Source organism: Colletes gigas, unplaced genomic scaffold, assembly GCF_013123115.1.
Source record: "Colletes gigas isolate AHSC1104 unplaced genomic scaffold, ASM1312311v1 Colletes_gigas_Sc00014, whole genome shotgun sequence".
Classification (NCBI taxonomy): Eukaryota; Metazoa; Arthropoda; class Insecta; order Hymenoptera; family Colletidae; genus Colletes; species Colletes gigas.
Genome location: NW_025106643.1, coordinates 2,272,678 through 2,288,915, shown reverse-complemented (window position 1 = coordinate 2,288,915; position 16,238 = coordinate 2,272,678). Strand labels below are relative to the sequence as shown.

At 43.6% G+C, this 16,238-nt stretch overlaps 1 protein-coding gene across 1 annotated transcript in view; it reads left to right on the top strand.

The window, feature by feature from the left end:
• Positions 1-9,158: 9,158 nt before the first annotated feature.
• Positions 9,159-16,238, top strand: part of LOC122399583 (transcription factor SOX-2) — a 40,620-nt gene continuing 33,540 nt past the window's right edge. The window contains exons 1-2 of the mRNA XM_043400368.1: positions 9,159-9,599; positions 14,869-15,134. Of these exons, the coding sequence (XP_043256303.1) occupies positions 9,595-9,599; positions 14,869-15,134 (271 nt within the window). The 5' untranslated portion in view covers positions 9,159-9,594. The remainder of the gene's footprint in view (positions 9,600-14,868; positions 15,135-16,238) is intronic.

Below are 16,238 nucleotides of genomic sequence, written 5' to 3'. Positions count from 1 at the left end.
TAACTAACCCCCGCAACCAAAAATATTTTTTTCAGAGTGATTCGAAATTTTTTTTCCACCTACCCCCTGTCGATTTGAGAAATTTCATTTGCAACGTAACGATATAGAAATTACACTAATTTCTATTTGTAAATTACCGCCACAGTACAAAGTATCGAGTCCCCGGCAAACTTACTAATTTTCTCGCCGTGAAAAAAGAACCGGTAGCCAGGCGTCGCGACGCGAGGCGGCAACACCCTCGGTACACAGAGGACTTTTCTCGCGGAAAATTCGACGGACCGCCGGCTGGATGGATCCCGCCACCTCGGGCGTACACAAATGCGGGGATTCTTCTCGAGTAGGCGGCACACGTCAGGGCCGTAAGGTGTCACCGCGTGCAGAAGAGGGAAACGCTGCAGAGGGGCGAAGGGAATAACGGGAACGACCGCGAGAGGGGTGGGTGGAAGAGAAGAGAGACGGTGAATTTATCCACGAATGTCGCCTCCTTGCAACCCGCGATTTATTTGCCCGGGCTAAAAGCTTGAGAGCCGTCGTGTATTCCGCGCTGGGAATACCAACCGGCTGTGTATTCTGTATTCGTGTCGTCGTATTCTCATCCATCAATTCCACGTATCGCGAAAGAGCGCGCCGCGTAGCAGACCGTGGGGTGGGAGAGTCGACGGGTGGAGTAGGAGGGAGTCGAAGATTTTTTTTTTCCCCACCCCCCCACCCCCCCCCCCCTTCGTCATTGTTGACGTCGTTGTAGTCGTCGTCGCCATTCGTCTGGTTTACTCGCGTCGGCATTGTGTTTCCCGCGACGCAAGCACGGCCCCTTTTCTTCGCCCGCCGTCCCGCGAAAATAGGTGAACTTGCCTCCGTTCCACCCTACACCCACCCATCCTGGCCGCCGAAACGCAACGTCGAGGAAAATGGAACCGACGGGGGTCGTTGGTTGTCGATCCTCTTCCTTGACGGGGGGCTTCTGACCCATTCTAATGTAAATTTCTATATGTTAAACGTCACGACGCTTCCGACCAGTGTAGAAAATACAGCTTGTGGATCTCGTGTGTTCTAAACAAAGACTTCCTGTTGCAATATATTCCTGTATACGTGAAAAACGGAAGTACAATCGCACAATGTCTTAAAATCCTCCGAGCCCTGAAGAAGCTTCCGTCCACCTACCCCTTCAAACGATCGGTAAAATCCTCCCAAACTGGTTCGATGCTCGCAACAGCATCGACCATTATGCGCAATTCTCCTTGCAGAATCAGTTGATGGACCCCGGAATAATGGGGACGGTTCTCTTCCGGCAGATTGACCTCTTTAACGATACTCGCGTCCCGCAGAGTGGTCGGTAAAAACACGTAAACATTTGTCCGGTGGCGACGGGGTACCGGAACGGGCCTTTTGTAGGTGCAAATTCGCATGTAAGTAGGTGACGGAACGAACCCGCCGGATCCCCCGGTGGCAGGGGGCTGGTTCGGGATGCTTTTAAAGGGCTTAGCGGGAGCATTAGCCCGGGCATTAGCCCTCCAGCTCGGTTTTGTTCCAGCGTGATGCCTACGCGCCGCTGGTTCCGGGATTTGTCGCTCGACTGTTATTAATTATTTGCGGCCTGGTCGACCGGGCCACGAGCCCGGAACACCTGTAGGCCACGAGGAGGCCGATTATTGTGCCGTTGTCGAACAACGGCTCGGCCAGTTCTCCGAACAATAGGGTGATTTTGTGCAAACACTGTGGCGCGGCTGGTCTTTCAATTTGGTTACATTGCGTCAATCTGCCGCGCTCGGAAAGATTGCCTACGATGATGAGAGTGTCCGTGGTATACGCTCTGATTGATGAAGGGATCGTCGGGATTAATAGCCAAAGAATATAGATCCCACAAGAACCGTAGACCGTTACAACTCTTAAACCATTAGAACCGCGTCGAAAGTTACCGAGTTCCATTAACAAAATATAATGCAGTTCGTGAAACGTTCCCAGAAACTTCGCGAACCGAAACAACTAAATCTCCTACGGGCTGGAGCCGGAAAATCTCGGATCCTCCGAAGGAACCAGGCCCCCTGAGCACGTTCCAGCCCCCCAGGGTCCGTCGTTTCGCACGAAACGTCGAAACCGCTCATTTTTATTAAACTGTTATAACCGAGTTACTCGGTCCCGGGGCTCGTAAAAGGAGGAAACAAGCGAGCCACCAGTCGGCAACAGACCAAAAAGGACGACCCGCTGCGCGTCGACAATTCCCACCAGCCTTTTGACCGGGCAAAGTTTTACCGGTGGCCGTCCATTGTCGTCATTGTGCTTATCTTTCGCGACACCTGCTCCACGGCAAAACAGAAAGACAATGCCGAGAAGGCAAGGGCGGGGACGAAGACGATCGTCGTTTCCAGGATCAGCTGTCCCTGCCTGCGAAGGTGTACGTCCCTGGTCCGCGTGTGGTGGCTTCCACCCCTCGTTCCCGACAACGGGGGCTAATAAAATGTCTTTCGTTTCCCTTAAACAGAGTCCTCCCGCCGTTAAAGAGATCAGACCAGCCTGCTGCGAGTGCTGGTGGCCGTCCATTGTGCTCCAGGACAGGCTCGCGTTTACGATCCGCTTCATCACCGCAAAACTCCAGGGTGCGCTCGAGACAATTGTTCAGGATGACACGGTTGTTCCCGCCTTCAGGAGACGCGACCAGGTGAGCACCTCGGAAGGAAGACTGGTAGAGTGGAAGACTAATAGGATTCGTCGCCTTTCCTTTTCACGGAATCCTCGATCCTCTTTGATCCTCTTTGTGCACACCTTTTTCTCTTAAACAAATTATTTTGTTTTGGTGTTCAAAGTCCACTTTGGATTTGCGTTTATAAAAGTCAGGAATTATATGCACACTCGCGGTATAAATGATCATTTTTCGTGCGATTCGCGATCTCAAGTCGTTTCTGAGGTTCCCCCCAGTCATTCTGTCACCGATTAGTTTGGATAGTCAAGGTATCGATATTAAATCACATTTAATTTCCATTCTCCGACCTGGTCAAGTAAGCGCGTCTGGTAACTTTTATGCATCAAGGAGTTACATTAATCGCTGAGCAAACGAGAACACGTTCGATTCCTCCAACGATTCTTGGCACTTTTAATCCCCCCCCCCGATGAATTACATTCTTGAAGCCAGGACGGGGACCATTAATAAGAGGGATCTCTGTCGGGCTCTCCAAGCGAGATCCGTCGACATGTTTAATTTCACTCGACGGCGGACAAGCCGGAGAGGCTGTGGTCTGCCCTGATTTGCCCGAAAGTTATTATCGCCTCTCGTCATATCGGCGTGTACAGCGTGAGATTTACACTTAGGGCGTTATTCAATGTTCGGGGATCCCCCGAAGGGAGAGTGCCGACCCCTCTCCGTTTCGAGGGTGGCGGACCCGTGGCCCCTTCCCGAAACAAAACATATTGTCCGAATTTAATTGTGGATGGGGTGCATTAGATATTCATACGTTACATGTTCCACGACGCGTACAACAATATCGGCGCACCCTGGTCCGTGCACGGGGAGTCAGCACGTGCTGCACCGACGAGGGGAAATAAATCTTCCGCGCGATAAACAGTGCGACTGCTACGAGGCTCATCAGCGCGCGAATATTTATTCTTATTTCGGTAAAAGGTATCGGTCGAATCCTGAAATCGATCGTGCAAGGGCTCCTTTCTGGCAAGCTAAAAATTTATAGGGTAAATTGTCTTTGTCGAGATCCTCCGTCTGGAATCAGAAAATAAAATCACGCCATCTTCTCTCGCGTCTCTTTCGTACGTCGCGATTCAATGGCCGTCGCTAATGCGACTCGTAACAACGTCGCGCGACAATTTTCCGGCGAGAATTACACGCGAGTCGTATTTTTGCGATGAGCAAGCATGCAGGTTGCCACAAAGCGCGTATTGGCAAACTCGGTGCGTCGCGAACACGCAACTCATCGCGTTTAAGGAGGTCTTTTGCTCTAAAACACTAAAAAAAAAGACCTCCCTTTCTGCGCTGTTCGCTCGAACGTTATTAATAACGCCTTTTTTAACCTCTGCGTATTTATTCATACTGTAAGAAAATGCGTACTTTTTTTGTGCATGAAAGGGACGTTCGAATCTTTTAGTGCTCGTTACTCGCGCGTTCTAAAGGATTGGCAAATTATCCTTCTACAGCTGCTGTTGCCCCGTCATTGTGCGAACATTTTTATTTACGAACAGATGCAAGTTCAAGAGACCTAAATCTGGTGATCGGTTTCCACAAATCCTAGATTTTCCGTTTCTCCAAAGCAGATTTCCGTGCACATTGTCCTGACTGAGATCTTCTTAGCCCAACCGGATCCACCAGTCTCTTCGTCCAGCTTACGCAAACAATTCGCATAAGATTCTCTAAGAGTATTAATCAATTGTGCAGTGTTTGGTACCAAGTAAAACCACCCGTTGCGTGGTCGCGTGATCGTGCAAAATTACGGAATTCAGCGCGTTGATCGCGCGGAAAATGAACGGAGTCGCGAAATTATCAGATCAACGACGGAAGGGGTCAGCGGAACACGGTCAACCCTCTTTGACGCAGCACCCCTCATTGGCACTTGAGAATAAACAAGAGCCGATCGATGGTCGAGAGAGGGTGGAATCGAGTGTCTATAGAGAAAACGAACGCTCTATAAATTCTTTTGTAATCGACGCCACTTCGCGTCCATCGTCGAAACCTTTTCACCGGTACGTGGAAACGATCAAAATCGGTTGGTCATACTCGCCCTCGGACTGAAACTGGCCGGAATTGGGTACTTTTTGCAGGAAAGTTGATACATCCGTAAATCCATAAAATAAGATTCCAACTCGGACTACTAAGATTTTGGTCAGGCCATTTCTACTTATTAAAAACTATTATACTTATAAACGTACGTTCTATTCGAGCTTGTTTTCGAGTCATGGCGAGTTTCTTCTTTAACACACCTTCACAGCAAATGTTTGGCCTGGAGACTTATCATTGACTGTGCCCTTTTCATTTGTTCAGGAATTGTTCGAATTTCCAGGGCACAAAGTTGAAACAGATACTTACAATTAGCTCTATTCGTAAACAGTGAGATGAGCATAGTTCATTCAACTTGTCATAGCTTCAAACTAAGGTCTTCGAGTGTAGAATCTAGTTCTGAAGTCTCACCTGTTACCATCTCACCATGATACCAATCACTAATGTGATGTGACGAATTTGAGATCATATCCTCGATCTTGACCTAGTTGACTTCGAGTTTATTTTGATCAATAGCGATAATAGCGTGGAATTATTAGCCCAGGAAGTAGAATGGGGTCTCCAGATATCGATAGAGCCCAGATTCCTCTGCCCAGTCAATTTTTCCCAGAGAATTCATATTGTAGGACGCGTGGCGGGAATTAGCGCGTCTTACGGGACACCTGCTCGCGGGGGTGGTGTTCGGTATATATATATCTCGTTCGACGCCCCATCCGGGCGCTTAAAAGAGCAAAAACGCCGCGAGCTACCATTTTGTAGAGGAGTGGGCCGCGTCGTAGCACAATGTCCTCCTCTCCCGGTGGAAGCGAGAGAAACAACCGTTGGAAAGAGGGATCCCGGGCTGTTGGCGTCGTGGTGGTGGTCCAAAAGAGGGGTTGGCGGGACGAAGCGAGGGGGATGTCGGTGAGTGGTATCGAAGAGAGAAGTCACTTTCTTATTTCCATTCTTAGCGGCAGTTCTTTCGAATTCGACTCGGGCAATACCGGCGGCCACCATCTCGTAGCGTCCCACCTTCCTCCGCGTCGTGTCCCCACCACGCATGGGCTGGATCGGTTGGTACCCGTGGTCGGCGGTAGTGGTGGCAGCGGTGGCGGTAGCTCTACCTGGCTCTAACTCGCCCACCCCCCTCGTTTCTTCTCTTTCTTCGCCGCGTACCTGGTTTCCGTTTCTCTCTCTGTGGAAGCCACGACCCACCCCCTGGTGCAACGACGCGACGCCGGTGTATTACGTGGACGCAAACAGGTCTCCATTATCAACGAGAATCGCAAATTATTGCCGAGAAATTCTTCCTTCTCTGCCCCCCCCTCTCGAAGACCATCGAACTTGAGATTTCACCCTCGAATCTGGGAGTCACAGAGGGTTGGTTGACCAATTTTTCACGTACATGGACAAAATATCGTTACGAGAGTTCTGACTATATGATCACTATGGGAAATTTTAATTTTCAAAAAACTACAGAATTTAGTTGATATGCAAGAATATAAGAAATATTTAAAATAAGGTACCTAATTATTATATCTAGGGGTTGAGACAACCCTCTACAAAGCTTCAATTTCATTAATTTTGTAATATGAATTTACATGAAGACTTGCATTCTAATGATCACACAAGTATTTCAATGTTCTCCTGACATCATGCTAGTCAACCAACCCCATTGTCGGGGTAGATAGGTAGATAGGCTTATAATATGGAGAAGGTTAATTTTTGAGTCAATACAACGATTCAGTATCAAAAAATATGTTCTATTGTGATTCATAAATAATAGTACATGCACACACTTTGGTGAACTCAGAAACAATGGCGTCTTTTCTATCCGTCTTCGTCAACCAACCCCATTGTCGGGGTAGATAGGTAGATAGGCTTATAATATGGAGAAGGTTAATTTTAGAGCCAATACAACGCTTCAGTATCAAAAAATATGTTTTATTATGATTCATAAATAATAGTACAAGCACACACTTTGGTGAACTCAGAAACAATGGCGTCTTTTCTATCCGGTCTTCGTGTAATTTGATGCTGACTAATGCGTTTGATAATCGAAACAAAAGTATGCACATATCCAATCGAGCATGTTGCGTGAAATCCTCGATAAGCATTGCTTTCACGGACTATGGCTCGTCATGACGTGATGTATTACGTGGGAACAACGCGTCGATCTTCATTATCCCTGAAAATTAGAAATTATTCCTGAGAGTGTCTGTTACACGCATGATTAATCACCATCTAGTCGATCGAAGAAACGTGGAGATATAAATTGAGCACGACGTTAGAGTGTTCGAGAAATAATGATACACTGATTTAGAGAAAATTTACGGTGTATCTTTTAGGTTTAAACAAGTCGAATTTATTTATCGTGGAGAATTAGAAATTGTTCTTTTTTGAGTGCACGATTGTGCAGGGAAAACTCTCTCGTATCCACGATGGAACAGATGGTGTTGCAAATTAAGTAGATCGAGAGTATCAGTGTCAGACAGTTCGACGAAAATAAAGAACCTTTCCCTTCCATCTTTGTCCAGTTTAACGATACCTAAAGTTGGGTAACTAAAAAAGGACAATATCGAGTTTCACAACACTCGATTATGTTCCATGGAGTTCCAAGACTATACACAGCCTGGCGCAACTCTGTCTCTTTCAGACACGATCTACCATCGAGCATCCGTACAATCGGCGGAAGATGCACGATGAAGTCGTAAATTAAACCAACCGTGGGAATATATGTATGCAAATGAATCAGAAAATACCAAAATGGAGATGAATCTTTCTATAATGTGATATTTTTCGTATCCTCGTGCAACTTAATCTTCGATACTGGCTGGAAACAGGAGTAATAAATTGCGTGGGATTCCTTCTTTTTAAAATAAATTCAGCTCCTTAACCCCTTAACGATCATATTTTTCGGGTTAACCAACAATGATCAGTTTTCTTTATTGGATTTGTTTCTAAAAATACGGTTTTTGTTAATTATAATGTTGTATCGAACGTATAATTTGAAGGAAACCAAATATTTTCATCCCTTAAACCGTTGGATTAAACAAATATTAAGGGTTATAAAACGTTAAGGTAAAGGTTATAAAACGTTAAGGGGTTAAAGGAGGATCTTAATTTGTAAAAATATAAAAGTCATACTCAGAAAACTTTATAAAAATATAAAAGCAGATATTTATCTTTTGCACGTTATTTAAAATATTTATTTGAATAAAAATGTTGGGGTACTACGGTGCAAGGTATAATTCTCTACTCCTTTTTCAATCCAAGTCGAACAATAACAGCAGTGTCACATTGTCAACAAGTTGACGGTGTGCATCAGAAATTGATCCAAAACCAACACTCGTTGATTTATATACACGCATTCAACTGCATCACACGTCACAAGAGCAAAGTTTTGGTATTGTCCGTACGCATCGAGCTATGAATTTTTGCAATATTCAGCATACACCCCGAAAAAATTATCACATTTTTCACCGTTTGGAGCAAAACGTTCATCGATCGAGAAACAGTAATTGGGAGCGCTATAAATTATAGAATTTATAAACACGAAGTACAGTAGTGCCCATTTAAGTGGCCAAGGGACCTCGAATATTGGAGCGTGTCGAGCATAACTTTTGACGTCAGTCGTTATCGATACATTGTATATATGGTTTCGAGTACCAGCTATAATTCTGAGAAGTAACCCTCCTGCCCACTTAAGTGACCGCGACTGGTCTCGAGCGTGGACACTTAAGTGGGCACTAGCATAGCTATCTCGATCAAAATACTTCCCCTTTCGTACGAAACCATTATCACAGTAAAAATAGTAAAAGAGCTTCAAACGAATGCCTCGAAATAAAAAGCGTTGCATCTAAATCTTCTGTAACTTGGTCATTTTTGCAAATTTTACATTAATATGTTAGATTATTCTTACAATCCCCATCAAAAAGGGATAAAAAAAAATGTAGATTTTTTCGATCAGTCAGAATGGTTTGCCCTGTTAAGTAACGCGGGGGTTGATGGGATGAGGGATGAAGGAGGGCGAGAGATTTGTCCCGAAAACTGTAACGGAAAGCGAGCGCGGTCGTCGATCGTCGGGAAGAGGATTCGCGTGGCGTCCGTCGCGAGTTCACGGAACAAGGAAAAACGCGGGAGGGTGGACGCGATCGCGGGTCCCGGGAGGGAAAAACGAGTCGTCGAGGGAGACGGAGCGACCCTGGAGGGAGGGGAGTGCACGGGAAACGCAGGTCGGACTCGTTATCGACGGCCTCGGGTCGTGGACCAATGAGAGTGGCGAGCGATACCGCGTTTACCTGGTGGCCACCGCCCACAGGGCTCTGCCATTGGGTGGCGCACTCTTTTCCCGCTGGGGGCGCTGTGGTGGGGGTAGTACTGTGCTCTGCGCGCCGTGGATCGGGTTCGGGCGTCGGGTCGTGCGTGCACACTCCCAAAACTATCCTCCGCGGTGGCGCATTGAACGTCGTCGTGCACGTCGCGTTCGTCCTCGTGTTCCTTCGAGAGTCCAGTTTCCATGCGAGTTCGCCGCCGCCCCGACTGACAATTAATCTTTGGGAAAACCGGACGGAGATGCCGTCGATCAACCGGGCGGACAGGTGTCGCGACGCGGACGCCTGATCGACAGCGACGGGGAGAAAAACAGCCCTGCGAGCAGTGATAACCGTGGAAAACAGTGTTCGGGACTCGAGTGGATAGCCTGATATGACAGTGCAGTGACATCCCCCCCGCTGTTTGTTGTTGGTTTTTACGTTCACGCGATACGTACGGGCCACGCGTTTTTTTGGCCCTTCGAGACTCCTCCGTCGACGGTATTCGAGACGACCAGGTGAGACGAGAGTCTCGACCACGGCTGCAAAATTGAGCTGGACTTGCACCAACGGGCCGCCGGCCACTTCATGAGGTGAGTTCTCGAATGCTTGCTCCGATTTTTAGTTTTCGTGTCTCGAGGTTGTTCAAATTTGGGCGGTTCGTGGGTCACTATATTCTGTTCTTGGGCTTGGAGTTAACGGTGTCGTGATTTCGATAAAAAAATGGCCTGGTATGCTCGTTTCGAACATCGAATGAAAGATAAACAAATTCCTATGTATGTTCGGTAATATTTTTAGTCTAAATTGTACAATTGATTAGATTATCTATAATTGTTCGAAGAAATCGATGTAGAGAATCAAACCTTCGTCGTCTACGAGTCTCTCTCTTTGAGGTACCGTTTGTATTTTGTTCGATCTTTCGTTAAAATAATCTGTGCAGGATGTACAGTGTTCAAAATAGTCGGAGAGTCTATTTGGGCAATTTTGTTGCTCGTTTAGTAACTTAATTGCTATTTAACCCTTTGTTGCTCGCGATGTTTTACGAGGATCCAATAGTTCTCTAGATTCAGCACTTATCCTTTACCCCAAATGTTATTAATAAATACAGATGCAAATAGCCATGAAGTAATTTCTTATAGTACAAAATTCTACAACAGATATTTAATAAAAATGTTGTATTATGTTTATATTATACAACGACTCTTCGTTCTTTGAAAAATTGTATACTACTTGTCTACTTTAACGGTACTTTTGCACAATATCGAAATAGTTTAGGTTTCAGGGATTTTAAACTTGTCCAAATATTGTTCTCCTTAGTATCACTTCGATATAAAATAACCCGTTTGAACTGTTATCAAGAACGTATGTTTCTTTCGATAACGGAATTCTCGCGTCAGTTCTCGAATTACCGTCGGTATTTCGTCGCTTGGAACGCGCCCATTCACGGAATATCGATGATTCAATCGACACTTGAGAATGTAAATAGGATTGGTTAGGTATTTATCAACACCAACAGTAACCCTGTTGCTCGAAATCGAACCACATTTCCGATATTCTTACACGTATGTATGTTTCGAATGAGAAGTAATTCGAATTCTCATGGATATTGATATACGAATGTAAAGTTGGAGATCCATACTTCCGTTTCCTTCTATTCTTTCTGAAGAATACCATTAAATTTTGTAATATTTGCTATTTCACAAATGTATCTTGATTATTGTGTATGTTTAGAAATTTTCAAACGTTTAGAAAATGCCTTGATTAATTTACTACATTTAGGATTCGAATTTCCCACGATTTAAAGTTTCCAACTTTAGTTTTCATGATTCTGTTCGATAGTGAGGCTAGAAATGATTTAGATTCCTCTTTGAAAAGCTTTTGTTTGGCATAGAAATACGGTCCAAATTCCCCAGCATCAAGAAAATCATTCATTGTTTATTATTGTTATCGTAAGATCCAAAATAGTATCAAATTCAACACTGTTTCCCTCGATTCTGTGCAAAGCAATAGCTTCGTATTTCTAACCTAACATCGACTCCAAATCACTCGAATTATTCTAGTTTCAAAACGTAATTAAACGAAATTCTTTCTTAGTTGTCTATGATGGTTATAATTTAGTTAAAATTCAAAGTAAACAATGGTACCAAATTTACGACGATAACTCTTCGTTTCACAACTTTATTCCACTTCTAAAACTCCCAAAAAGAAATTATTTCTCGATCGTTTATAGATCTACGATCCAATTAATATTCAAAGCAATAAATTTTACCGAATTCAATGTAATCGATGGTTCGCTATTTCCAAATTATCGTTGATCCTTTGTTTCGCAAAATTTACGAAAATAAATTTCTCAATTAAGCTCCCGCTATTTTATTAATTATCGAGGCAAATAAGCGTTCAAACTCGATGAAAAATTACGTGAAATTTGCTCAACGAATTTTGCACGGTTTTTCGAAGTTCAACGCTTCAACCGCCAATCGAAAGTCAAACTTTTCGTAGTTAGCTCTCTAAATATTTTCGTTATTTACCCTTGTAACCGAACACATTCGTTCTCGACGTATTTGAGCAAATCAAACATCAAATCTTTCCGTATCATTATTTCTAGTTATATTACATTACACCTGACTCGACTATCTGTTGACAAAAATTTCAATTGAAAATTCCCCCCCAATAAATAAAAATTTGTCAGACTTTCGAGTGGATCCATCGTCAATTATCCATATCGATTTCAGCGTGGGTGATTCCGATCATAGCTCCAGGGTGACCATTTTCGAATCCTTGAGCGAATTCCCGACCATAGCCGCGTAAAATAAATTGCCGCGCGTGCGCGTAGTTCGAGACGGGGTCTAAACATTCAATTAGCACTTCCTAATCCCCCGTCGCTCGTTGTCAACAGCCATTACTTCCAGCATCTTCTCTCCTCTCCGTTGAACCCACCCCCGAGCACCCTCTTGGGGTCTCTCTCGCAAGCAACCGCGCGCTGGTGTTTTCCACCCCCTCACGCGCCCCCATCGTCCTCGCTAACCAACGTATCTATTAATCCGGGTCTGAATGACACTCGAGGGTGGCCCGAGGGGTGATTCTAACCCTACAAAATCGTAACTACCGCCCCCGGGTTAACTCCCTCGACCACTACAGGTCTCTTAATGAATGCTCAAGGAGATCCGCGCGTAATTGTATTAGTTCGAGAGGAGAAACCCGGTAGGAGAGACTCGAGGAAACGAAGCGGAGAAAGAGAGAGAGACGTGGGGAGCACGAGAGCGAAGGGTGACATTTAGGGTAAAAAGACGGAGGAGAGAGGGCCGCCGCCGCCGCCGACGCGCTGAGATTGGTTAATGGCTTTGATACGAGGAAAGGATAAGATTAATTTGCTTGCGAATCAAAGAGCAAACGAATAAGCAATTACCGGGACCGTGAGGAGTGGCTGCACGAGTGCCCTCGCTCGGTTCTTCTGCGTGTCGGTGGTGCACAATTAAAAGCCACCGAACCGGAGGAGCGCGACGGGTTTATGGAAATCACCACGGACGGCGGAAAGTCGCTCCAAGGCGAAACGTTTGACGAGATTTGCCCGCGAGGATTTTGTGGTTAGACGATCTCGGTATTCGCCTAATTACGCGGGGAGGGGAATATTAGCGGGGATTCCTGGCCAATTGTCACCCACTTCTATTTTCCTACCCCATTTACGTTTGTCGAAACGTTACGTTTTCTTATTATTTTTGACGATTTACACGCGAAAAAGTCCAATTTGTGACCGTCGATCGTTCACTTGAGGATCTTTGTCTATTCGAAATTGTTTAAATAGGTTAGTTTGTACTCAGAAACTCGAGATGGTGATATTACAATGATTACATTTTGTATGAATTTTTTTGCACAGGAAGGTGCACACTTTATTTTAAAATGAAAGCAATTGATCAGAATTTATTATAATTTTAAATACAGATAGTCAAAAAGAGGCAATTTTAATATGCAGTTATCGTAAGTTTTTAGAGTATAAATTATCAGATTGATACATATTGGTCTAAATTCCACTAAGGGCTTGCAATTTATGTTCATTTTTTCGATTTTTCTGATCGTCAATGTTTTTAGATTCGTGCTTCTTCTTATTTTGATGGTAAAAATATTTTACCTTTGTCAATTCACACTTTTTCAATATTCATATACAATTCTTCTTCGATTTTATTGCTCATATTATTCTAAAATTCCAGTTAAATTCAAATATTATGAGCAGACTGCGGATCTTTATGCAAATTCACATTTTTATTAACCCCTTAACGTTCATGCCCGAGTCTGACTGCTTTGAAAAACGATATTTATTTAATCTAATGGTTTAAGGGATGATAATATTTGTTTTCCTTCAAATTATACGTTGGATACAACATTGTAATTAACAAAAACCACATTTTTAGAAACAAATCCAATAAAGAAAACTGATTATTCTTTGTTAACCCGAAAAATATGAGCGTTAAGGGGTTAATAGAATTAATGAAACGGAAGCTTCTCAGAGGTCTGTCTCAACCCCTAAATATAATAATTCGTATCTTACTTTAAGTATTTCTTATATTTTTGCATATTAAATATGTAGTCTTTCGAGGATTAAAATTTCCCATAAATGCATAAACATCCGTCTAATTACGAGGATCTACTAAAGAGGAAAATGGGGGGATGAAGAAGACCAATGTTCCACTTGTTATATTACGATTGATGGTTTTTTAGTCGAATTAATAAAAATAGAAATATTCTGTTGAAAGTGTAAATGTAATGGTTAGAAAAAGTCGACGTATCGATAAATGTAACATATAAAGTAATACACACCCTCTCGAGCTATAAATTTATTGAATAAAAACAAGCTTCTTTCGTAATTTCCTACATAATTTATCGTGTGTGTGTTTTGCAGTAACTTGTTGCATTCGAACGGAGAGTATAATTATAGAAATAATAAGTCTGTTAATTTGAAAACTTTTTCAATTCTCCTTCATTGGTATCCACTTTGTTCTGGCAATTTCTTCACAATTTTCCACTTGTTAATATGCAAGGGAACATTTATCCATGAACTACTAATGTGGTTACTGTAAACAGAGTAACTCGTTTGTTTTTAACGACAGAAGAAAAAGTTTGAAACATTATTTGCTTGGTTTTAAGGGACATGTAATATGGGGGCAATAATTTTCTGATGGACGGAGACGTAGAGAATTTTATTCTATTTAAAGAAAGAAGTAACCTAGATCACGACATTCGACAGATGACTGATTGGAATATCCTAGGAGAATCAGAGAATTGACTTGAAAATTACCTCAAAGTTTCTAAACCATTATATCTTTTCTAATTTTGTATTCCTTTCGTAGAGTTGAATCTTGTGACTCGCGATATGTATATTATAAAACACACACACGATAATAATTCCAAATCCTTTCGAAGCTTCACTCCTGCCTTTCAATCCCCAACTCGTCGTTCGCTCAAGAAATTGGTTAACTCACCCCTCAGGTGCTCTTCGAGTTTCTACCCCAAGTCCTTATTCATTTAGAAACGAATGCAATCATAGACAAAACTACGGTTTGTTTTTAAACAGAGGGTTAATTTGAAACGTATCCCCCGGTTGCCAAATAATCTGAGGGATCCTCGAGACCCAAACAACTCCCAAGACACACTCGAGGACTAAATATCCTAGATAACATCACCGAGGTCGTAAATCAGAGGGTTGTGTCCGCGACGTGGTGGTCGGTGTCGAAACAATGGACCCCGTGCCCTGGAGGATCTCTCTCCTCTCCTCTCCATCGGTCACTCGGGCCACGGGGGTCGCTGTTTTCGCGTAGGCGTGTCCCCGCGAGCGCGGAGTTACTAATTGGTGGGTGCGTTTAATTACAGAGCCGGCGGTAACATGTGCGACGGCTCCTTCACGGAGACCCTGCGCGGTATGCAGGGCATGTCGGGCACTTCGCCCCCTGGCGGGGGGGGTGTCGGACCCATGGGGGTTGGCCTCGGTAGCCCCCTCGGTCCAGCCACGAAGAAGGCTCAGGTGGAGCACATCAAGAGGCCCATGAACGCCTTCATGGTTTGGTCCAGGCTCCAGCGACGGAAGATCGCTCAAGAGAACCCCAAGATGCACAACAGCGAGATTTCCAAGAGGCTCGGTGAGTCCCCTTTTCTTATAAATTTTTGGCAAGGAACCACTGAAAATGAAGGCGATTTTTCAAGAATTTTTTTGGTGGTAACTATCAAACTTAAGCGGTGAAAATGTAAAGAATCAAATGACGTTTCCAAGAGTTCGGTGAATCCCCTTTTCTTACAAATCTTTGACCACTGTAACCACTGAAAATGCAGGCGATTTTTCAAGAATTCTTTTGGTGGTAACTATCAAACTTAAGTGGTGAAAATGTAGAGAATCAAATGACGTTTCCATGAGGCTCGGTGAATCCCCTTTTCTTACAAATCTTTGATAAGAAAGCAATGAAAATGAAGGTGATTTTCAAGAATTTTTTTGGAGGTAACTATCAAACTTAAGCGGTGAAAATGTAGAGAATCAAATGACGTTTCCATGAGGCTCGGTGAATCCCCTTTTCTTACAAATCTTTGACCACTGTAACCACTGAAAATGAAGGCGATTTATCAAGAATTTTTTTGGAGTTAACTATCAAATTTAAATGATGAAAATGTAGAGAATTAAATGACGTTTTTTGTGTACACTATTGATAACAGTATTTGGACGATAATCACCTCACGGTTGTGCAACTGTTTAAAAATTGTTTTTGACTAGAAATTACTGTCGCGGCGGATACGTTCGTTCGGTTATAGCAACACGATCATTAACATATCTTTAGCGATCCGTTTGTTAGACAGTTATATTTGTTGAACATTGTATAACTTCCGTCATCACTTAGTCATCCTCGATCAAAGAAACGCTTACACCGGGCCACAAAAGAATCGTCGAAGATGGTCGAAGTGTTTCATTTTGTATTCAGCTATCTTCCGTTTGCATTTCCATTTCTATTCGTAACGTAACTTTGTTCAGTTTGCTACGAGTTCAGCTTTATTCGTGTTTCTATTCACCCCGAACTTAGTTGCTAACATTAGACATCGGTATACTCAATTAGTCACGGGGCGTCACGGCTTGTAATTTCATAAACTAACTGTTTAGTTTTCTTAATTTCCATAAATCAACAGTTAAGATCTTGTAAATGATTGCACCGACCGAGAAACACCGGATTGCTATTCACTCGGAGACTTTCCACGTCTGC